Source organism: Ranitomeya imitator, chromosome 5, assembly GCF_032444005.1.
Source record: "Ranitomeya imitator isolate aRanImi1 chromosome 5, aRanImi1.pri, whole genome shotgun sequence".
Classification (NCBI taxonomy): Eukaryota; Metazoa; Chordata; class Amphibia; order Anura; family Dendrobatidae; genus Ranitomeya; species Ranitomeya imitator.
Window position 1 is genome coordinate 45012365 of NC_091286.1, and position 24118 is coordinate 45036482.

At 44.4% G+C, this 24118-nt stretch overlaps 1 protein-coding gene across 1 annotated transcript; it reads left to right on the top strand.

Annotated features, from left to right (window-relative positions):
• The first annotated feature begins 1773 nt into the window (after nt 1–1773).
• Nucleotides 1774–11778, top strand: LOC138637665 (putative uncharacterized protein ENSP00000383309). The gene is made up of 3 exons (XM_069726501.1): nt 1774–1814; nt 6694–6814; nt 10552–11778. Exons 1-3 carry the CDS (start codon nt 1774–1776, stop codon nt 11776–11778), a joined length of 1389 nt encoding a protein of 462 aa, XP_069582602.1.
• The last annotated feature ends 12340 nt before the right edge of the window (nt 11779–24118 follow it).

Here is a 24118-nt window from a genome sequence, read left to right on the forward strand (position 1 = left end):
TCACATATATTTAGCTGTTAAATTCAGTTCCCTGCCATTGACGATGTTCTTCCACTTTACTAAGAGGACATGCCATCATTTGCTAATCTTCGGCTGCCCAATTACAGAGACCTTCCTAGTCCTCAGAAGTAAGAGACCACAACATTGGCTAAGTGTTATGGCTCCTATACAAGCTCGAGAAATGCTGAAGGGGCCTCTCTACCTTTATCTTAGGAATCATTGGGGGTCATAGAGGCCTGACCCCCATCAATGATAATGTATAATGGGAATAGCAATTGGAAAGGAGTTGTACCATCTCAACAACCCATGCCCATATGCTATATTAGTAATCCAATATGTCAGAAATCATGTTTGAAACCATGTGGAAATTAGCCTGGAAGTGCATTGAGGGCATGTCGATGTATTCCTATGTACATACTACCCTAAAAATAGGAAAATATGATATAAAGAGGCAAATGTAAATCCAGCAATGCTTTTTTATCGGATTTGAAAAAGACACTAGATAAGCATTAAACACCAGCAAAAACACTTAAAAAGAGAACTAAGCCCATCTTAAAGAACATCCAGGCAGGTTACCCTGATAGGTGAATCAATCCAACCCACAACCTGTGCATGTATTCCAGGACATCTACCAGCGGGGAACAAAATGCATATATATATATAAATGAATACATGTTGCCATAGAAATGGAAGAGAATGCACTGGAACATCAAAAGCACAGAGTGTTACTATTTTTGTTAACAAAATTTGGATCAATCTTGATCAATCTTGAGCCATGGCAACTTTTTGGATGATTGATCTTGTGTAAATCTAGATAGGTCCACCAGGGTCTTCTCCACTGTTATCTTGATATTATCAAGCCATCTGGTTGCTGGTCTTCCTCTTGGTCTGGTTGCTTCTCTTCTTCCGACCATCATGTCCTTCTCCAGTGATTGCTCTCTTTGTACGATGTGTTCAAATTTGGCAAGTTGTATCTTGGCATTCTTTGCTTCAAGTAACATGTAACTGGAAGCAAGTAACTTGACTTGTTACAAAATTGATTCATTTGTACTTGTTGACATCCATGGTATTGATAACATCCTTCTCCAGCACCACATTTCAAAGGCGTCAATTCTTCTCCTGTTTTGTTTCTTTACTGTCCAGGTTTCGCATCCGTATGTTACCACAGAAATTAAGAAGCTATGTATGAGCCGTGTACTCTCCAGTGAAATGTTCCTTGATTTGAAGACCTTGTCCAGTGACTTCATTGTTAATTTGACCATAGCTATTCTCCTATTGTCTTCTTGAGTGATTATTGATCCAAGAAGGTTGAAGTCCTTTACAACTTCCAGTTCGTCGCCATCCATCTCAAATGTGTTCCGGTTCTACCTGGCCGTAGTAAATATCTTTGTCTTCTTTGGGTTAAGTAGCAGTCCCATATTCAAGCTTTCCATCTTGACATTCCGTAATACATCCTTCATTCCATCTACGCTTGTGACTATCAATGTTGTATGGTCTACGTATTTAAGATTGTTGATAATTTGTTCAGTTTTATTAATACTTCTCTACAAGAGATGACCTTGTTGTACCTAAGAGTGGTGAACTGAGGTGGCATACATTGTTTAACCCAATCTTATTAGAGTTGACCAAAAAGAATTGCAGGATTCTTTTCCAGTGATTATGTTGCTTGTCCATGGCTGACACACCAAAGTCCTGTGAACCTCCTTATCCTGACATCCCCAGCTTCTCTTCTTATTAGTAGGCTTGACACAATATTATCATTGCATCGCATTCATGACATCTTGCCTGGCCTATTTATCAGAAGAGAAGCTTCGGTATGTTGATAGGTGCTAGGAGTTGTACAGGTCTCTGGTCGGTTGGCCATGGAGCATTGACGTAGCCGTTGGACCGGCTTCCTGCAAATTTTTTTGTTCAACTCTAAATCTTAGGCTAGGGCCACATCGCATCCGTGGACATTGTAGGGTGCATATGTCTAGGGGATATGCGCCTGATAATGTCCACCATAGGAACCCAATGTGAAGAATTGCATACCACATAGTATATGTTTCATTAGGGCTCATACTCATGTGCAAGAAACTCAGACGAGTCTCTCACATCAATACCCAGCACTGCCGCCGGCACTCGGATCGGAGCGCTCGGCTGCATGCATTTCTATGCAGCTGAACGCTCCTTCTGTTGAACTTTCCTATACAGTTAACAAATGGTATGCAGTAACATAGGTGCTCGAGGGAAGTCGGAAGAGCATACTGTTGGCTAGGTGCACAGACACACTGTGCTCCTAGCCTTATACATCCGAATTCCAGTGTCATAGACTGAGTAGTCCATTGAAAAATACATCAAGTCGCCTTTACAAAGACAAGCAGAATATTTAGGCTTATATGTAATGAAAGCACCTTTATAAAATATATCATGTATGATGTCCTCCAAGTTTATTGACGTGTTCTCCATGCACTTCCAGACGAATTTACATGTGGCTTCAAAGCTTGAGTTCTCCAGGCTGGCACATCAGTTAATTACAAAAAAGGTGTCATTTTTATCCTTGTACTTGGAACTATGCAGTCATACCACTAGTTGCAATAATAACATCATCCAGACGAGTTGCAGTCTTGAATTTGAGGGAGCCCAAAATGATCCCTTGCCCTATCTAGTGAGATCACATGGACCCTGATGCAGATTTTGCACTGGGGTCCACTATCTTCAGTGTAACCCTCTGGTGTGTTTCAGCACTGAAAGATCCCCGGCATCTAGATGCAATGTATTTATCTTGATGTAAATGAAAGCTGCTGTAGTGCTAGAAATAATAATTATGCATCTCCTGTCGGCTTTGTGCACAATGTATCCAGATCCGAGGCTGGTCCCTAATAAACATTGGGCTGATAATAGAACTCCATCTTTGCGCTGTGTAAAATCCTAATTATTTGTTATGAATATGCCAAATGCAAACAAATTATGGGCTAATTTTTAATTAACACATCTCTGAGCTCTTAAACAAAACAGCCCCCGAACCCTCTATGATGAGATGGTGCTGTGTGATAGCAATTTGTGTATTACATGAGATTACACAGGGACTGGAGCACATCCAGGTTGTAGATGGCTTTACAGGCTGACAGTTTTCACATGAGTATTTACCATCATAACTAAATTAAGACTATTATTAAACAGAAATTCTCAGCATGGCTCTTTAATGACGAGGCACGTTCAACTAATTGCAGCTTGCCCTCTGTTCTGGCATAGCGGTCTACAAGGGGCTGCCGCTTCCTGCATACTAAGACTATGTGAACATTACACAGCCGCTTACCCTGACAGGCTGGACTACATGAGCAAGCATGCTTGTTACTCCCTGTTTCAAAATATTTCTCACTTTCAAATGCTATGAGGCTATGTGCACACCTTGCGGATTTGACGCTGCGGATTCGCAGCAGTTTTCCATCAGGTTTACAGTACCGTGTAAGCGTATGGAGAACAAAATCTGCAGTGCACATGCTGCGAAAAAAAAGCGCGCGGAAACGCAGCGTTGTTTTTTCCGCAGCATGTCAATTCTTTGTGAGGATTCTGCAGCGTTTTATTTTACACCTGCTCCATAATAGGAATCCGCAGGGGTAAAACCGCAGGTGGAATCCGCACAAAAACCACACAAAAACCACGGCAAATCCGCGGGTAGTCCCCAGTGCGGATTTTGCAAAAACAGTGCGGAAAAATCCGCACACCAATCCGCAACATGTGCACATAGCCTTAAAGTCTAAGAATACTTTGGAATATTATACAAGACTTAGTAGATCCCAATCCCTCATCATATGGCACAACAACTATAAGCATAGACTACAAGTAATGGACTTGTCTTATAATGCACTACAACACCCAGACATTCTTAACTCACTCTCTCAATATCATCAGTCTGCAAGCTCCAAAGCAAAAGCCTTGTAAGCATTGTTGTTCTTGCTCAATAGAGTGCAATGGTTGCAGGAAACATGGTGGTAACAATCGGGCCCGTGTGAGAGGAGGGCCTGTCTGCTTCAGCTAGATGTGTGTCTAAGGATGCACATTCAGTTGAAGTGTATTGCTGTGCAGGGACCTGCCGACTCCCTGCACGGCAATACGTGCCGCCGGCCAGTCAGAAGGCCAGCAGCTGACATTAGCGTGCTAAACACGAGTGGCACATGACAGTGACGTCATGCTCATGCGCTGCATGTGCTGGCACACCGAAGGCAGCTGTCGGCTACAGAAGAGGATGACGAACGTCATTTGAGCAAAGGAAAGTAAGAAAGGTTTTTTTATGTTTTAGAAAACAGAACGGATATCATGCCAGGAAAGGGCCCAGGATGGGGGGCATTAAACATGAAAATGGCCCAGGATGGCGTGCATTATACCAGGATGGGGGTCATTATACCAAGAAGGAGCACAGCATGGAGTACATTGTACCAAAATGGGGGTCATTATATCAGAATTGGATCAGGATAGTGGTCATTATACCAGGTAGGACCAAGGATCTGGGACAGTATACAAGGAAAGAGCCATGTTTATAAGATGGGGGACATTATACCATGAAGGTGTCTAGGATGGGAGACATTGTTAAAGCTTGGGGGCCATAATACCAGGAAGTTGCCCATGATGGTGGTCATTATACTATGATGTGGGGCGTTGTTACAGGGAGGGGGCTCGGGATGGGGAACATCACACCAGAAAAAGACCTATGATAGGGGACAATATACCAGGATGCAGCCCAGGATGGGAAACATTATAACAGTAAAAGGCCCAGGACAGTGGATATTATAACAAGAAGGGACCTATGATGAGAGACAACATTTTTACAGGATGAAGGTCAGCACATGGGACATTATTAAAGACAGAGGCAAGGATGGAGATCATTATTACAGAAAGGGGTCAGGATGGGGGATATTATTACAGGAAGGGACCAGGATGGGGGACATTATAACAGAAAGTAGCCAAGAAGGGGGATATTATTACAGTAAGGGACCAGGAATGGGGACATTATTACAGTAAGGGGCCAAGAAGGGGGACATTATTACAGTAAGGGGCCAGGAAGGGGGACATTATTACAGTAAAGGGCCAGGAAGGGGGATATTATTACAGTAAGGGGCCAGGAAGGGGGACATTATTACAGTAAGGGACCAGGAAGGGGGATATTATTACAGTAAGGGGCCAGGAAGGGGGACATTATTACAGTAAGGGACCAGGAAGGGGGATATTATTACAGTAAGGGACCAGGAAGGGGGACATTATTACAGTAAGGGACCAGGAAGGGGGATATTATTACAGTAAGGGGCCAGGAAGGGGGACATTATTACAGTAAGGGGCCAGGAAGGGGGACATTATTACAGTAAGGGGATAAGAAGAGGGTCATTATTACAGTGAAGGGATAAGAAGAGGGTCATTATTACAGTGAAGGGCCAGGACAGGGGACATTCTTAGGCTAGGGTCACATTGCGTTAGTGCAATCCGTTAAGCGCTAGCGCTAGCAGATTGCGCTAACGCAATGTTTTTACCGGGGCCGCGTTCCGGGTTCGCGGTAACGTCCCCGCTCTTGCAGATCCCCGATCTGCGAGAGCGGGGAACGGACCGCGGGCGCGCCTCGGACGCTGCAAGCAGCGTCCGCGGCGCGCCACAAAACACCGGCGCGTCGCTAGTGCGTGCTGAACATGGCACGCGCTAGTGCTGCGCGTTCCCATTGCTGTGAATGGGCGCGCTAACGGACGCGTTGCACGGCGTTAATTTCGCCGTGCAACGCTGTCCATTAGCGCGTTCCCATTAACGCAATGGGAACCTAGCCTTATAATAAAGTGCCAGGATAGGACACTATTACAAGAACAGTGAACACATGTGCATCGGGGCCCATGAAACTCTAGTTACGCCACCGGCAGGAAACCTAAGCAATGATCAGGACACGATGAAATTTAAAATACCTCTGTCCTTGGGAAGGAAGAGCATCTTTTATAGCAAGTATATACCATGACATGCCAATCTCAACCTTTCCTATCTCCAGAATTTTGGGAAGTCCAAGCATGGGGGTCCTACTCTTCAATCTTTCTTTCTTCCTTTTATAAAACAAACTACAAGTATAGTGCCCTTATTACACTCATGCCTTAAAACTACTGAACTACAAGTTCCAGACTGTTGCCCCTGTCCCTGCAGTTCAGTCTCAGTCCAGAACCCATCAAATAGAGAATTACAGCTCCACAATGGTACTATTAAAGCCTCATTAATTTCTACGGAACGGTATCTGCTATTGCAATGGCCTCTCATCCGTCCGCCGCTGCCTTTATATATCTCGGTAATACCAGTGACTGCCTTTATTCAGCGAAGATATAACGAATAACCCCCCTTCACCCACCTCTAAATTGTTTCATCATAACCCATTTCGACTATCAGTTGATAATAAAGCTCCAAGAAGGGAACCCAGCTGCTAGTGCGGAATTGTAATACACTTTTTTCCCTGCTGGAATCCTGAACTTTGTAAGAGACAGCTCAGATTGTGGATCAATAGTAATTTTTAGATAAAATCTAAGACATCCCACGGAATGAGGATACTGGTAGGTATGGAGCTTGGTGTCTCCACTTTCAATCAGACCTCAGAGCTGGGGACAAGCCAGAACCCTCTACTTCTCTCAGCTGACTATCTTTGGTTTGGGTTAGGTTGCAGTTTTAGCAATTGCTTTTAACAAATACTTTACGCAGGTGTAAGGAAAATAACAGAAAATGGATATTCTGTATCTGCACTGAAGCAGCTGAATGCACCATCCGGTCCTGCCTGGAGAAGCCGATGGACAAGGCAGAATCTCAACCTTGTAGAGCAAAGGTGAGAAGTGAAATGTCAACTACCGTACAGTGTAACACTCAAGTATACTACGTCTTCCAAATATAGGAGGTAGCAGCAGGTATATTAGGCTACGTTCACATTAGCGTTACGCTAATGTGCGTCGCTGTTGCGTCGGCGACGCAGCGGCGACGCGCCCCTATGTTTAACATAGGGGACGCGTGCGTTTTTTTGTTAGCGTTTTTCGAAAACTAGCGTCGGACGCACGAAAATGCAGCAAGTTGCATTTTTCGTGCGTCCGATTTTCGTCAAAAAACGACGCACGCGTCGCAAAACGCAGCGTTTTTGCGCGCGTTTTTGGTGCATCGCGCGTTGCGTCGCCGTTGCGTCGCCGACGCACCGGCGCGCAACGCTAATGTGAACGTAGCCTTACTGGATTTATCTTACAGGACTGTATCTATCATTGTTCATGTATCTGTATCGTTGGCAGATCTATCGTAAAATGTTATTATCAGGGACAATAGTCTGATTAATCAAATGTTATGTGTCATTTAATGAAGACATAGGGAAAGGTGAATGTGTCATTCACAAATGACCTATTATTAGGTTTTTGTGTTAAATGTGTTTTTTTGTACTTTTTGGCAATGTTTTTTGTTTCTATATCACAATCTTCATTAAACACTAAAAATAGAAATGTTTTAATTTTAACATTGACCACTAAGGCTTTGTTTTAAACTCTAAATTCCTATAGTTTCAGGAAACAACACTTACATTTGCAGCAATAAACAGACTCTGACCTTATCTTTTGCATCGAAGCATCTAATAAGCGTGTGCAAAGGTTATTGTGAATAGAGCTGTGTATAGACGTGTTACCTGGAATTGTAATCCTGCCTCTGCTGATAAGGAGCCAGCTGTAAACGCTTCCTAAAAAGACAGGAAGTATGAGTAAAAGGCAGTGGCGTTTGTAGGGGGGGGGGGGCAGCCGGGGCATGTGCCCTGGGAGCAGCTGGCAGGGGGGCGCAGTCGGGCTGCCTAATGCGGTGGTCTGCAGTGTCTCCCCCGGTGGCTGCTTTCTGCTGCCCCCGTACTGGGAGTCAGCTGTTCTCTGTGCCAACTTTCAAGCAGACAGCGGCACAGAGAAGCTGCAGCGCGCCGGCTCCCAATATTCAATTGTACTGCATCTGAGATGTGCGTACAATTGAAGCTCTGACTGCCGGGTCAGAGCGACACCAGCAGCGTGATCAGGTCATGTGATAATGCTGCTGACGTCACTCGCCCGCGCTGCAGAGCAGAGTCAGAGACGCAGATCGGTGGTAAGTGCTCCAGTGGAGCTGAACACACCGAAGGTGCAGGGGAAGAGTTAATGTGAGTGGGAATGGGGGGGAATTAATGTGAGTGGGGATGGGGGATATATTGTGGGGGGGATTTAATGTGAGTGGGGATCGGGGGATTTATTGTGGGGGGGATTTAATGTGAGTGGGGATGAGGGGATTTATTATTGGATGGGGGAGATTTAATATGATTGGAGATGGGGGATTTATTGTGGGGAAGGGATTTAATGCGAGTGGAGATGAAGGGATTTATTGTGTGTGGGGAGAATTGGAGTGGAGATGGGGGATTGAATGTGTGTGGAGGTAGATTTGTCATGGGGATAGGGGTGTTTAATGTGTGGGGGAGATTTGAGGACACAAAATGAAGAGCAAAGGGGGACATGGGGGGCATGTATGAGGAAACAGTACAGGGAAGTGAGGGGCATGTATGAGGAAACAATACAGGGGAATGGGGGCATGTATGAGGAAACAGTCCCGTGGAATGGGGGGCATATACGGGGGGATGGGTGCAGCCAGTATGGGGAGCAAACGGGGGAATGTATGCAGACAGAGTATGAGTAGCAATGTGAAAAATGTATGTGGACAGAGTACGGAGAGTGAGGGTGTTGGGATGTGTGCATGCGTAGCATGAGGGGACAGTGTAAGGGCACAGCCAGGAGGGGACAGTATACCAAGGAGGGGGTGTGTGATAAGAGCGTACAATATAAATACTGGGCCCTATAGGGGGACACAGTATGAGAGGACAGTGTGAAAATGGGGGTCAGTATGGAAAGGAGAGGTCAGTGTGAAGAGCATGTACCATAAGAGGGACAGTGTGGGGGTCATATTTTATGCAGACAATATAGTGAGGGGCAATTTTTTATTCGGGAGCATTATAATGACACTTCTATCTTTAAGGGCATCATGTGGAGATTTTCTGCAAAAGAGTGGAGAAGATGGAAGTCTGCAGAGACGGCTGTGGATGAGAAAATTCATCATGGGGTCTGGACAAGATGAAGAAAAGGAGAACGACTCCAGAGGTGACGTCATCTATAAGGTACCTGGATGTAAATGTTATTTGTGATACTAACTCTCACGTTTTTATTTATGTTAGGAGCATTAAAGGGAACATCCAGGTTTGTGGTAAGTCTGCAGTCATTCTTTGTGACTGCAGACGTCTGAGTTCTCCCAGTGCGCACTACACACTGTCAGGATTCTCTCGTGCTGGCGATTTACATACATGCAGTCATGTGCTGACTAGACGTGTGGCCTCACTCAATGAAAAGGAACTGAGTGAGGCCAGGCATGTCTAGTCGGAATGTAGCCAGAAGTATACAAATCGCATAATTGTGCTGACATGACTGTCCACCGGCAAGGGAGAATCCTAAAAGTGTGCAGTGCATTAGTTGTGAGAATTCAGAAGCCTGCAATGTTAGGATACAGCTCTGCAGGTTCCAGTAGTCATCACTAGTGTTGAGCATTCCGATACCGCAAGTATCGGGTATCGGCCGATACTTGCGGTATCGGAATTCCGATACCGAGATCCGATATTTTTGTGATATCGGGTATCGGTATCGGAAGTGTAAAATAAAGAATTAAAATAAAAAATATTGTTATATTCACCTCTCCGGCGGCCCCTGGACATCAGCGGGAGGATCCGGCGTCCGGCACGGCTTCTTTCTTCAAAATGCGCGCCTTTAGGACCTGTGGTATGACGTCCCGGCTTCTGATTGGTCGCGTGCCGCCCATGTGACCGCCACGCGACCAATCAGAAGCCGCGACGTCATTCCTCAGCTAAAGTCCTAGAATGAGCGCCTTCTAGGACCTGAGGAATGACGTCGCGGCTTCTGATTGGTCGCGTGGCGGTCACATGGGCGGCACGCGACCAATCAGAAGTCGGGACGTCATTCCACAGGTCCTAAAGGCGCGCATTTTGAAGAAAGAAGCCGTGCCGGACGCCGGATCCTCCCGCTGATGTCCAGGGGCCGCCGGAGAGGTGAATATAACAATATTTTTTATTTTAATTCTTTATTTTACACTTTAATATGGATCCCAGGGCCTGAAGGAGAGTTTTCTCTCCTTCAGACCCTGGGATCCATGAGGATACATTCCGATACTTGATGTCCCATTGACTTGTATTGGTATCGGATATCGGTATCGGCGATATCCGATATTTTTCGGGTATCGGCCGATACTATCCGATACCGATACTTTCAAGTATCGGACGGTATCGCTCAACACTAGTCATCACATGGACACTTCACTCATATGCGATTTTCATATTAGTGGTCCTGTGACAACTAGCTTCTCTTCTGCTTCTCTCAGTTTTTCACTGAACATTGAGAGCATTGGGGAGAGGAGCTCCTGGGTACATGACTAAGTGCAAATCGCATATGTTCTGGGGGTGGGGGGTGCCAAATGAATTCTTGCCCTGGGTGCCAGAAACCCTAGATATGCCTCTGGTCAAAGGTGAGTATTAGGAAGTCTAAGGTGAATATCTGGAAGTATGAGTCTAAGGTGAGTGTCTGGAAGTATGAGTCTAAGGTGATAATCAGGAAATATGAGTCTAAGGTGCGTATCAGGAAGTATGAGCCTAATGTGAGTATCAAAAAATATGAGTCTAAGGTGAGTATCAGGAAGTATGAGCCTAAGGTGAGTATCAGGAAATATGAGTCTAAGGTGAGTATCAGGAAGTATGAGCCTAAGGTGAGTATCAGGAAATATGAGTCTAAGGTGAGTATCAGGAAATATGAGTCTAAGGTGAGTATCAGGAAATATGAGTCTAAGGTGAGTATCAGGAAATATGAGTGTAAGGTGAGTATCAGGAAGTATGAGCCTAAGGTGAGTATCAGGAAGTATGAGTCTAAGGTGAGTATCAGGAAGTATGACCCCAAGGTGAGTATCAGGAAATATGAGTCTAAGGTGAGTATCAGGAAGCATGAGTCTAAGGTGATAATCAGGAAGTATGTCCCTAAGGTGAGTATCAGGAAATATGAGTCTAAGGTGAGTATCAGGAAATATGAGCCTAAGGTGAGTATCAGGAAGTATGAGTCAAAGGTGAGTATCAGGAAGTATGAGTCTAAGGTGAGTATCATCAAGTATGAGTCTAAGGTGAGTATCAGGAAGTATGAGTATAAGGTGAGTATCAGGATATATGAGTCTAAGGGGAGTATCAGGAAATATGAGCCTAAGGTGAGTATCAGGAAATATGAGTCTAAGGTGAGTATCAGGAAGTATGAGCCTAAGGTAAGTATCAGGAAATATGAGTCTAAGGTGAGCATCAGGAAATATGAGTCTAAGGTGAGTATCAGGAAGTATGAGCCTAAGGTGAGTATCAGGAAATATGAGTCTAAGGTGAGTATCAGGAAGTATGAGCCTAAGGTGAGTATCAGGAAATATGAGTCTAAGGTGAGTATCAGGAAGTATGAGCCTAAGGTGAGTATCAGGAAATATGAGTCTAAGGTGAGTATCAGGAAATATGAGTCTAAGGTGAGTATTAGGAAATATGAGCCTAAGGTGAGTATCTGGAAGTATGAGTCTAAGGTGAGTATCAGGAAGTATGAGTCTAAGGTGAGTATCAGGAAGTATGAGTCTAAGGTGAGTATCAGCAAGTATGAGGTTAAGGTGAGTATCTGGAAGTATGAGTCTAAGGTGATTATCAGGAAGTATGAGTCTAACATGAGTATCTGGAAGTAGGAGTCTAAGGTTTGTGATAAGTCTGCAGTCATTCTTTGTGATTGCAGACGTCTGAGTTCTCACAGTGCACACTGCACACTGTCAGGATTCTCTCGTGCTGGCGATTTACATACATGCAGTCATGTGCTGACTAGACATGTGTGGCCTCACTCAATGAAAAGGAACTGAGCGAGGCCGGGCATGTCTAGTCGGAATGTGGCCAGAAGTATACAAATCGCATGCTTGTGCTGACATGACTGTCCACCGGCAAGGGAGAATCCTAAAAGTGTGCAGTGCATTAGTTGTGAGAATTCAGAAGCCTGCAATGTTAGGATTCAGCTCTGCAGGTTCCAGTAGTCATCAGCATCAGGAAGTATGAGTCTAAGGTGATGATGTTGAAGTATGAGTCTAAGGTGAGTATCTGGAAGTATGAGTCTAAGGTGAGTATCAGGAAGTATGAGTCTAAGGTGAGTATCTGGAAGTATGAGTCTAAGGTGAGTATCAGGAAGAAAGAGCCTAAGGTGAGTATCAGGAAGCATGAGTCTAAGGTGAGTATCAGGAAGTATGAGTCTAAGGTGAGTATCAGGAAGTATGAGTCTAAGGTGAGTATCAGGAAGTATGAGTCTAAGGGCTCGTTTCCATTTGCGAGAAACACGTCCGTGTCTCGCATGTGAAAACCAAGCTCTGGTGCCGGCACTTGGGAGCGGAGCGTGCAGCTCCATGTGTTGCTATGCGGCTGTGGATCGCCCCCATGTAAGGGCAATGGGGTACTCGGTACTGGGTCCTTCAGTTTCCTCGGCGAGGATGTCATGGTGGCCCGACCCTGCCCAATAAAAGGCAGAGTTTGTAGATAACGGTAGTGTTCGTGACGCCATCTGTGGTATTCGGTCAGGGTGACCGACGCTGCTTAGGGGTCCGCTGGGGTGATGGAATGACAGCTAGATGGTATACCTTCCCACAGGTAAAGTATTTCCCCAGGGCTTTCCAGAAGTGTAGATGGTGATGGTGAATGATGTAAAGCGCGGCAAATAACGAGGACACAATGGGTGCAGTCTCTTTACCTTTACTGAAGGCTTCAGCATCCACAATCCAGAGTGCCGGATGACAGGGTAGCAGGGTCCGGCCAGTCTGATGGCAATTCCAGAGTCCCCTTATCCAGGTGGAAATCAGTAGCCTTCCCCTTGCGCACAGTAACATAGCAGGTCCCTACTTGCATTAGCTACCATAAGGTCCTCACTGTTGTTACTTCTGTCTCTCTCTGTCCCCCAGATGGATAGGACAAACCTGTATGATGGTGGTGGCCTGAGGCTATTTTATAGGGACCCTAGAGACGCCCCTCCTCCGCGATTGCCACCGTGTCTGCTTAGGTGTTTAGGTCGGACAGCCAACTTGGAACCGACTGCCCTGCCTGTCTCTGAAGTAAAGCGTAGAGTCTGTTACTCCCTCGGTATTCCGGCCACCGGATTTGCGCTTCAGATGGAGGCAGCCTGCTTCTAGCTGGTCTCCCACTGATGTTTCACTCCTGTTGCTATGACTTCTGTGCTCACTCACTACAGCACACTTCCTTTCGTGTCCTTTCCTAGGATGCTGCCGCATGGGTTGCAGGCGCAGCTCCGTGTCCTTCTTTCCCACTGATGTTCTTCCCTTTTCCCTCTGTCTGCCTGACAAGAACTCCCTGGGCCGAGCCCAGTCTGCTTCTCTCCTTCTCCTTCTGGCTCTCCCTCCAACTGCCTAACTTCCTAACCAACCCACCAGTTTTACCCTATGTGAGGAGTGGCCTAGTAGATAGAACCCTTAGCTCCCCCTGGTGGACTGGCGTGTGAAGTGTGTGTGTGGCTGTGATACCTGGCAGGGTGAACTCCTTTGGTGCCATCAGACGTAACATCGCTCCTCCTGGTGGAAGAATGACATTACTGCAACTACCTGGACTCTGGGGCGCTGCAGCGGCATGCTCCGCTCTGGAGTGCCGGCGCCAGAGCTTGGTTTTCACATGCGAGACACAGACGTGTTTCTCGCAAATGGAAATGAGCCCTAAGGTGAGTATCAGGAAATATGAGTCTAAAAAATCCCAGTAGCCATTGTGAAAACTGCAAGGTTACTAATTTGCTATTTAATAAAGATTGTGATAGGAAAAAAAGTTGATAAAATAAAGAAAATGTATATATACAGTATATATGTAACTCAAAACCTGATCATTTTCTGACGACACATTCACTTTACGACCCCACTGCAAATTAGATGGCTGTTGGTGAATGATCTTTCAGCCGACAGCTTTCTCTCCCAACTGTCACATGCACAGCAATGGTTGGATTGGCCACGCACTCTTTTGTTCCCTATCAAGGTAGAGAGCAGGTTGGAGGTGGCGTTCAATGCGCTGCTGATAACAGCTCGGTAACCGGATAAAATCAAAAGAGTTTTAATGTATAGGTTTACAGGTCAACGCGTTTCAAGGTCCCACACGACCTCTTCATCAGGACAAAGACACACCCCTTCTGAGGAAGACCTAATATCAAAACGCGTGTCAAGGGGTACACTGGACGTGACCACACACAGGGTATCTATATTGGCTCCTGACTTTTGCGCTATTTATTGTATACTGCTGTAATTAGCTACCTTGAGATATGGTGTGCACAATGTTGTCTCCTATTGCCCCTGAAAGCTGTATATTTTACATTACTTCATTATATTATTTTTATATACTTCATGCCCCCTGGAGAAATCGGAGACAATCAGAATAATATTATGCAGGGGTAGATATACCCCTAGTTGTGTTTGACTGTCTATTATCCTCGTGCATACTGTAACCATTTTGCACTATGCTCTTTATTTTGCATGTATTGATCTTCTCTACCTCTGTCTTTTACTTCAAGATGGGCTGTAAAAACTATTCTTGTATGTGTTATACTCTGTGTCTTTACAGTTAGGGCACGGGTTTAGTACTCTTCATGCCCAGTGGTTGCTTATTTTCCATCACCTGTATGGTCAGCTTGCATTTCCATTCATTTTACTATTGTTCTTAAGACTATGTGAATTAATAAAATTATCTATTTGTTTTGAAAATTTGTGTTGGAGGACTTTGTCTGTTCTATACATTTTTGGGGGGTTGCATACGGTCCTACGTATGCATTTTAGGGCTATTCATTTGTACTCTGCATTCTACTTTGCCTGGGTCCATTTGCGACCGGTGTCCTGCGGCAGCCGTATTACGCTATGTTGTTATATTGCAACTTCTCCAGGTGAGTGACCTCACTTTTCTAATTTTCCATTACCATCGGATACGACCCTATTGCGCTCTTCTGTCTCCTAGTTATCTTTCCTCCTATGTTCCCTAGGACAGATCCGCTGGCACAAACCTCTGGCAGCGGCTTATTTAATAAATAAAAGTATAATTGGTTAGAAATCAAATGTGCTGATCATTTTCTCCTCCGACATCATCTGTCGGAGTAGAGTCGGGAGGTCCTCACACACTTTAGACTGTCGGCCGATCCTGCCGATATCGCTGTTTCGCGGAGGTTCATCTAATGTGTATGGGAGCATTTAGACTAGACAATGTTAAAATTCACCAAAATTAACACAGCGTCTCAGGCTGGATGATGAATTTGGTGCAGCTTTAGATTGTCTAATCTAAGTTAACATTTAAGATTTAACGATGCACAAGACAGGTCAATTTCCGCACAGAAATGATCTGCAATGTGTAGATGAGATTTTGTGAAATCTTGTATCCTTAGTTTAGCACAGTTTTAGACTGTTGATTTTCTAAAATCCAAGAGGAAAATACACACCAAATATGCAATTTGGAAACTTAGCCCAATAGTTTGCCCACCCTTTGCAGATTTGCTACAGATTTTGTAGATGAAAGTTCTGCAACTGTCCCATTCATAACAACCCCATTCAGATGAATGAAATTGATTTAACAAATGTCTGCAACAAAATCTACTGGGCGTGAATTCTTCCTAAAAAATGTCTAAAAACCTTTATTAGAGTAGGTTTACACGAGCGTATAAAAAATCGTTCAGAGTTTCATCCTGAAAAATGGGACGATTTTTTTTCTCACTTGTCATCCGTGCACAATCCATTGTTCACAGCGGCAGCTATTAGTAATTTACAAGACCACGTCCAGTTTCCTGTGTTACAGAATTGTAAAGTATCTCTGAAAAATGGATGTTATAGTGCTGCTCCATTTTCTTTCCACGGACAGCACTCGGACTGAAAATAAAGACTGTGTGATCGAGCCCTTGGGGTGAATTCCCACATTGCAGATTTATTTTTGCAGAAAATTCTATAACTCGGTTATTCAGTTCCATTCATATAAAAAGTGTTATTTAAGATAAATTTCAAAATTTTAGAACTGTCTGCTAGAAAATTTGCGATAAATACGCAACGTTCCCTAAATGTTGTACGTGGCATGCGTCCAAAATTCTGGTGCATTTGATTTGCTTAATCTCTCCCACAAATGTTTGGATTTTTAGAATAACAACTGCAGGAAAAATATTTTTAGGAAAAATATCCATAAGGTAGAGATAAAGGAAGAAAGGAAGGAGAAGAGATAATGAAAATAAATATAGGCAGGCAGAAAGATGATAGATTGATAAATAGAGAAAAAGAAGTAACCGCAGCACTGATACAATATAGTAGTAATTGGCGCACGGCCATCAGTCGCCAGTAAAACAACTCATATAATAGGGGAACCAAAAAATAGGCGGCAGACCAAGGTCCAAATGAAAAAAAAACTGTGATTTATTTGCACATTTGCAGAGTGGTAACATGTTGGCTTATTAGTAGTTGAGCCCTTAACAGAGAGGAAGGGAGGAAGGAAGAAAAATAAGAAAATGGAAGGAAGAAAAAGAAAATAAGAAAAAGGAAGGAAGGAAGGATGGAACGCAGGAAAACAAAATAAGAAAATGGAAGGAAGGAAGGAAGGAAGGAAGGAAGGAAGGAAGGAAGAAAAAGAAAATAAGAAAAAGGAAGAAAGGAAGGATAGAACAAAGGAAAACAAAATAAGAAAACGGAAGGAAGGAAAGAAGGAAGGAAGGAAGGAAGGAAGGAAGGAAGAAAAAGAAAATAAGAAAAAGGAAGGAAGGATGGAACAAAGGAAAACAAAATAAGAAAATGGAAGGAAGGAAGGAAGGAAGGAAGAGAAAGAAAATAAGAAAAAGAAAGGAAGGAAGTAAGGAATGATGGAACGAAGGAAAAGAAAATAAGAAAATGGAAGGAAGGAAAAGGAAGGAAGGAAGAAAAAAAATAAAAAGATGGAAGGCAGGAAGGAAGGAAAGAGAAGGAAGTAAAAAATAAATTAAGAAAATGGAAGGAAGGAAGTAAGAAAGGATGGAACGAAGGAAAAGAAAATAAGAAAATGAAAGGAAAGAAAAGGAAGGAAGGAACAAAAAAATAAAAAGATGGAAGGCAGGAAGGAAAGGGAAGGAAATAAAAAAGAAAATAAGAAAATGGAAGGAAGAAGGAAGGAAGGACGGAAGGAAGGAAAAAAAGAAAATGGAAGGAAGGAAGGAAGAAAAGAATGAAAAGGAATTAAGGAAAGAAGAAAATAAGAAAATGGAAGGAAGGAAGGGAAAAAAGAAAATAAGAAAATGGAAGAAAGGAAAGAAATAAATGAAGGAAGAAAATAACAAAATGAAAAGGCAGACAGATTTTTCAGGTGAATTGGCCAAGGCTATAAATATAAAGGCTATTACATTAGGCTTAATTTTATTAATCTAAAATAGAAACTAAGCAAAGTGAGATCCCATTAGTCCGCAGAGTCAGCAGATGATTACACTCGACCATCACTAGTTGCAATGGATTGAGACTCAATCTTTATTATCCTTATTTACATTTTTTTCTTTTTTTTTCTTTTGTATCTGGTTGTTACAAAACCTGACACTTTATTTAGACTACAGAAAAAAGCTTTATGTTAAGTTAATTTCTTTTATCTTTAACTTGTAAAACATAATAAACATTTAAATTTGAACTACAGAAAATGTGTCAGACTGTGATTCCTGGTAAAATGGTTGCAGCCTTGATTTCCCTCTTTGCACGGTGTAAGCAGGGGTCACCCGGGATATACACTGCATCTTTTTCCAGTTGAGTTTTCATAGCTTGAAGCTTTTAGGATTTTTATTGAATACAAACTGTCCATTTATGATCTGTGGCCTTTTTTTAAGAAAAAGAAAATAATCCATTACCCATGTTTTCCACTCGAGGCTAAGGCCCTTGTGTGGTCATAGAATGAGATTGGTCAGGATTAGAGGACAGGTCAAGATGGCTTACACTTGAGTCAGAGACTATTTAGTCGAGAATAACGGGGCAATGAGAGTCGGGGCTGAGAGGCCGGGATACAGCTCCAGAGACAAAGGGCACATTGGATGGAGACTTTATTGCAGTTAAGTCCAAGTTGAGTTCCCGATCTTACACGCACACACTTTAGGCATCATGCAGATGTCCGTTTTTCATGTAAGCCTTCTATCTGTGCCATTTATGGACAGAACACGCACCTTTCGTAATCTACACAGCTGTTCACACTTCCATGTCTTTTTGTAAACTGTATCTGCAAATAAATCATGGAGACACATCAGTTTTTGATCTGAGTGCTAGCTTAAAATGACCCATATAAATGTAAGGGACCGTGGCAATGGGTCCGCACCCATGTCCTGCTGCTGCGATCTCCAGTAATCAGTGTAAGGTTAGGTGCACATTTATACTTCTGCAGACATATGACGTATGCATAGGACACAGTGGAGTAACTAGAATCCGATGGGCCCCTGTGCATCAAAGTATATAAAGTGTATGTATATATATATATATACATATATATATATATATATATATATATATATATGTCTTCATTCCTGGTATATCTGTCCCCTATGCTGCCTGGACCTCATCTGGGTATATATGTCCCTTATTCTGGGCCCATCCAGGTATATATATCCAGCATCCTGGTATATATCCCGCAACCTGGTATTTTAGTCTATGGATGCACTGCCATAAATAGTGAGAAAAATAACTACTTGATACACTGCCGATTTAGCAAGTTTTCCCACCTACAAAAAATGGAGAGGTCTGTAATTTTTATTGTACGTACACTTAAACCGTGAGAGACTGAATCTGCAATAAAAATCTAAAAAAATCACATTGTATAATTTTTACGTAATTAATTAGCATTTTATTGCATGAAATAAGTATTTGATACAACAGAAAAACAGAACTTAATATTTGTTACAGAAACTGCTTGCAATTACAGAGGTCAGAGGTTTCTTGTAGTTCTTGACCACAGGGATTTTGGCCCACTCCTCCATACAGATCTCCAGATCTTTCAGGTTTCTGGCGCTGGGCAACATTAAATTTCAGCTCCCTCCAAGGATTTCCTATTGGGTTCGGGTCTGGAGACTGGCTAGGCCACTTCAGGACCTTGAAACGCTTCTTACGGAGCCACTCCTTAGTTGCTCTGGCTGTGTGTTTCGGGTCACTGTCATGCTGGAAGACGCAGCCACGACCCATCTTCAATGCTCTTACTGAGGGAAGGAATCTCACAATACATGACTCCATCTATCCTCCTTTCGATACGGTGCAGTCATCCTGTCCCTTTTGCAGAAAAGCACCCCCAAAATATGTTTCCCCCAAAATGCTTCACAATTGGGATGGTGTTCTTGGGTTTATACTCTTCCTTCTTCCCCCAAAGGAAGCAGTTGACACCAAACAGTTCTATTTTGGTCTAATCAGACCACATGACCTTCTCCCATGCCTCCTGGATAATCCAGGTGGCCATTGGCAAACTTCAAACGGACCTGGGCATGTGCTGGGGTGAGCAGGGGGACCTTCCGTGCCTTGCAGGATGTTAATCCATGACTGCGCCAACAGTTGTTGCCTTCTCACCAAGCTGCTTGCCTATTGTCCTGTATCCCATCTCAGTCTTGTGCAGGTCTACAATTCTGTCCCTGGTGCCATTAGGGAGCTCTTTGGTCTTGGCCATGGTGGAGAGGTTGGAGTGTTATTGAGTGTGTGGACAGATGTCCTTTATAAAGGTAATAAGTTCAAACAGGTGCAATTAATACAGGCAATGAGTGCAGAGTAGGAGGAAAACTAACAGGTCTGTGAGAGACAGTATTCTCTACCTACGATAAAAATGACAAACCTCTCCATTCTTGGTAGGAGGGAAAACTTGCAAAATTGACAGAGTATCAAAAACTTATTTTCCCCACTGTACATCTGAAAGAAGTTTTTTGCAAGTCAGGTGAATACATCCAGTGGAATACACTGTATAAGTGTGAAACAAGCCTTAGGCAGGGTTCACATTGCCTTTCAGCCTACAATCAGTGGCTCCATTGGGGCTTCTGTCTGAAACCTTGAAAAACAGGATCTGGGTGTTTGCGCTGACCGGGGCCATTGACTGTAATAATGCAGATGTAGTCATTGTGTGCTCTACAGGACATCATTTTTGTCTGTATCACCTATTTGATATTGACAATCGACTAATTCTATAAGCCTGCCTCAAATAGGCAGATACTGCTGAAAATAATACCCATCAGAGCACACAGTGACTTTGTCTGCATTCTTATAGTCAACTAGGTGTTTCCAGCCAGCTAACGCTCGGCACGCTCATTGCTATCTAATTAACGCTGCTGGTGATTAAACTAAAGTAAATAATAACAACATTCAATAGCGCTTACGGAGGTGGTAAATTAACGTGTGGTAATGTGTGGGGACGGAGCCTCGTGTGGTAATGTGTGGGGACAGAGCCTCATGTGGTAATGTGTGAGGACGGAGCCTCGTGTGGTAATGTGGGGGGACGGAGCCTCGTGTGGTAATGTGGGGGGACGGAGCCTCGTGTGGTAATGTGTGGGGATGGAGCCTCATGTGGTAATGTGGGGGGACGGAGCCTCGTGTGGTAATGTGTGGGGACGGAGCCTCGTGTGGTGATGTGTGAGGACGGAGCCTTGTGTGGTAATGTGTGGGGATGGAGCCTCGTGTGGTAATGTGTGGGGATGGAGCCTCATGTGGTAATGTGTGAGGACGGAGCCTCGTGTGGTAATGTGTGGGGACGGAGCCTCGTGTGGTAATATGTGAGGATGGAGCCTCATGTGGTAATGTGTGGGGACGGAGCCTCGTGTGGTAATGTGTGGGGATGGAGCCTCGTGTGGTAATGTGTGGGGACAGAGCCTCGTGTGGTAATGTGTGAGGACGGAGCCTCGTGTGGTAATGTGTGAGGACGGAGCCTCATGTGGTAATGTGTGGGGATGGAGCCTCATGTGGTAATGTGTGAGGACGGAGCCTCATGTGGTAATGTGTGGGGATGGAGCCACGTGTGGTAATGTGTGAGGACGGAGCCTCGTGTGGTAATGTGTGGGGATGGAGCCTCGTGTGGTAATATGTGGGGACAGAGCCTCGTGTGGTAATGTGTGAGGACGGAGCCTCGTGTGGTAAAGTGTGAGGATGGAGCCTCATGTGGTAATGTGTGGGGATGGAGCCTCATGTGGTAATGTGTGAGGACGGAGCCTCATGTGGTAATGTGTGGGGATGGAGCCACGTGTGGTAATGTGTGAGGATGGAGCCTCGTGTGGTAATGTGTGGGGATGGAGCCTCGTGTGGTAATATGTGGGGATGGAGCCTCGTGTGGTAATGTGTGAGGACGGAGCCTCGTGTGGTAATGTGTGAGGACAGAGCCTCATGTGGTAATGTGTGGGGACGGAGCCTTGTGTGGTAATGTGGGGGGACAGAGCCTCGTGTGGTATTGTGTGGGGCGGAGCCCCGTGTGGTAATGTGGGGGGACGAAGCCTCGTGTGGTAATGTGTGGGGACGGAGCCTTGTGTGGTAATATGTGGGGCAGAGCCTCGTGTGGTAATGTGGGGGGACGGAGCCTCATGTGGTAATGTGTGGGGACGGAGCCTTGTGTGGTAATGTGTGGGGATGGAGCCTCGTGTGGTAATATGTGGGGACAGAGCCTCGTGTGGTAATGTGTGAGGACGGAGCCTCGTGTGGTAATGTGTGAGGATGGAGCCTCATGTGGTAATGTGTGGGGATGGAGCCTCATGTGGTAATGTGTGAGGACGGAGCCTCATGTGGTAATATGTGGGGATGGAGCCACGTGTGGTAATGTGTGAGGACGGAGCCTCGTGTGGTAATGTGTGGGGATGGAGCCTCGTGTGGTAATATGTGGGGATGGAGCCTCGTGTGGTAATGTGTGAGGACGGAGCCTCGTGTGGTAATGTGTGAGGACAGAGCCTCATGTGGTAATGTGTGGGGACGGAGCCTTGTGTGGTAATGTGCGGGGACAGAGCCTCGTGTGGTATTGTGTGGGGCGGAGCCCCGTGTGGTAATGTGGGGGGACGAAGCCTCGTGTGGTAATGTGTGGGGACGGAGCCTTGTGTGGTAATATGTGGGGCAGAGCCTCGTGTGGTAATGTGGGGGGACGGAGCCTCATGTGGTAATGTGTGGGGACGGAGCCTTGTGTGGTAATGTGGTGGGGGCGGGATTATGTGTGGTGATGTGGTGGGGGGGCAGGATTATGTGTGGTGACATGGTGCGGATTTTGTGTGGTAATGGGGTGGGGGTCAGGATTGTGTGTGGTGATGTGGTGGGGGCAGAGCTACTGTGCAGGGGGCGGGATTAGCGAGTAATCACGATGTCTCTTATATATATAGATGACCCACACAGAGAAAATAACCAAATCCTGTTTCCCAAAGTTTTTAGACATACGCCCTGACGGAGCCCCGGACCATAGGTTAAAATGCAATATGAGCGCAACCTTAGTGTGTGAGTAAAATTAGCAGTGATGTTCAAATTCTCTGCAGCGCCACCACTGGTGAAATGATGCATTGCAAACACTTTTGTTAAAAATCTTTAATGGCTAATCAATTAGGAACATAAATTGTGTATTTGAAAATGTGCCTTTATGTAGACAGCAATGGATAAAACACCATTCCGTACAATACCACCAATATTTAGAGGTCATGCATTGGCAATTTGGCTTATGTGTTGTTTTAATTTTGTGAGTAGTCAGTGAACAAAGCGGACATTGGTCAGTAATATGCGGATAGTCAGTGAGTAAAGCGGACATTGGTCAGCAACAGTGAGTAAAGCGGACATTGGTCAGCAATATGCGGATAGTCAGTGAGTAAAGCGGACATTGGTCAGTAATATGCGGACAGTCAGTGAGTAAAGCGGACATTGGTCAGTAATATGCAGATAGTCAGTGAGTAAAGCGGACATTGGTCAGTAATATGCGGACAGTCAGTGAGTAAAGCGGACATTGGTCAGTAATATGCAGATAGTCAGTGAGTAAAGCGGACATTGGTCAGTAATATGTGAATAGTCAGTGAGTAAAGCGGACATTGGTCAGTAATATGTGGATAGTCAGTGAGTAAAGCGGACATTGGTCAGTAATATGCGGACAGTCAGTGAGTAAAGCGGACATTGGTCAGTAATATGCAGATAGTCAGTGAGTAAAGCGGACATTGGTCAGTAATATGTGAATAGTCAGTGAGTAAAGCGGACATTGGTCAGTAATATGCGGATAGTCAGTGAGTAAAGCGGACATTGGTCAGTAATATGCGGATAGTCAGTGAGTAAAGCGGACATTGGTCAGTAATATGCAGATAGTCAGTGAGTAAAGCGGACATTGGTCAGTAATATGTGGATAGTCAGTGAGTAAAGCGGACATTGGTCAGTAATATGTGGATAGTCAGTGAGTAAAGAGGACATTGGTCAGCAATATGTGGATAGTCAGTGAGTAAAGCGGACATTGGTCAGTAATATGCGGATAGTCAGTGAGTAAAGCGGACATTGGTCAGTAATATGTGAATAGTCAGTGAGTAAAGCGGACATTGGTCAGTAATATGTGGATAGTCAGTGAGTAAAGTGGACATTGGTCAGTAATATGTGGATAGTCAGTGAGTAAAGCGGACATTGGTCAGTAATATGCAGATTGTCAGTGAGTAAAGCGGACATTGGTCAGTAATATGTGAATAGTCAGTGAGTAAAGCGGACATTGGTCAGTAATATGCAGATAGTCAGTGAGTAAAGCGGACATTGGTCAGTAATATGCGGATAGTCAGTGAGTAAAGCGGACATTGGTCAGTAATATGTGGATAGTCAGTGAGTAAAGCGGACATTGGTCAGTAATATGCAGATAGTCAGTGAGTAAAGCGGACATTGGTCAGCAATATGTGGATAGTCAGTGAGTAAAGCGGACATTGGTCAGCAATATGTGGATAGTCAGTGAGTAAAGCGGGCATTGGTCAGTAATATGTGGATAGTCAGTGAGTAAAGCGGACATTGGTCAGTAATATGCAGATAGTCAGTGAGTAAAGCGGACATTGGTCAGTAATATGCAGATAGTCAGTGAGTAAAGCGGACATTGGCCAGTAAT

What these genes read in the sequence shown, in the direction of transcription:
- LOC138637665 (XM_069726501.1), top strand. Translation starts at nt 1,774, where the DNA reads ATGACATCTTGCCTGGCCTATTTATCAGAAGAGAAGCTTCG. An exon ending in TTATCAGAAGAGAAGCTTCG is followed by an intron (nt 1,815 to 6,693) that starts GTATGTTGATAG and finishes TACTTTACGCAG; the next exon opens with GTGTAAGGAAAATAACAGAA. An exon ending in CTCAACCTTGTAGAGCAAAG is followed by an intron (nt 6,815 to 10,551) that starts GTGAGAAGTGAA and finishes CTCTGGTCAAAG; the next exon opens with GTGAGTATTAGGAAGTCTAA.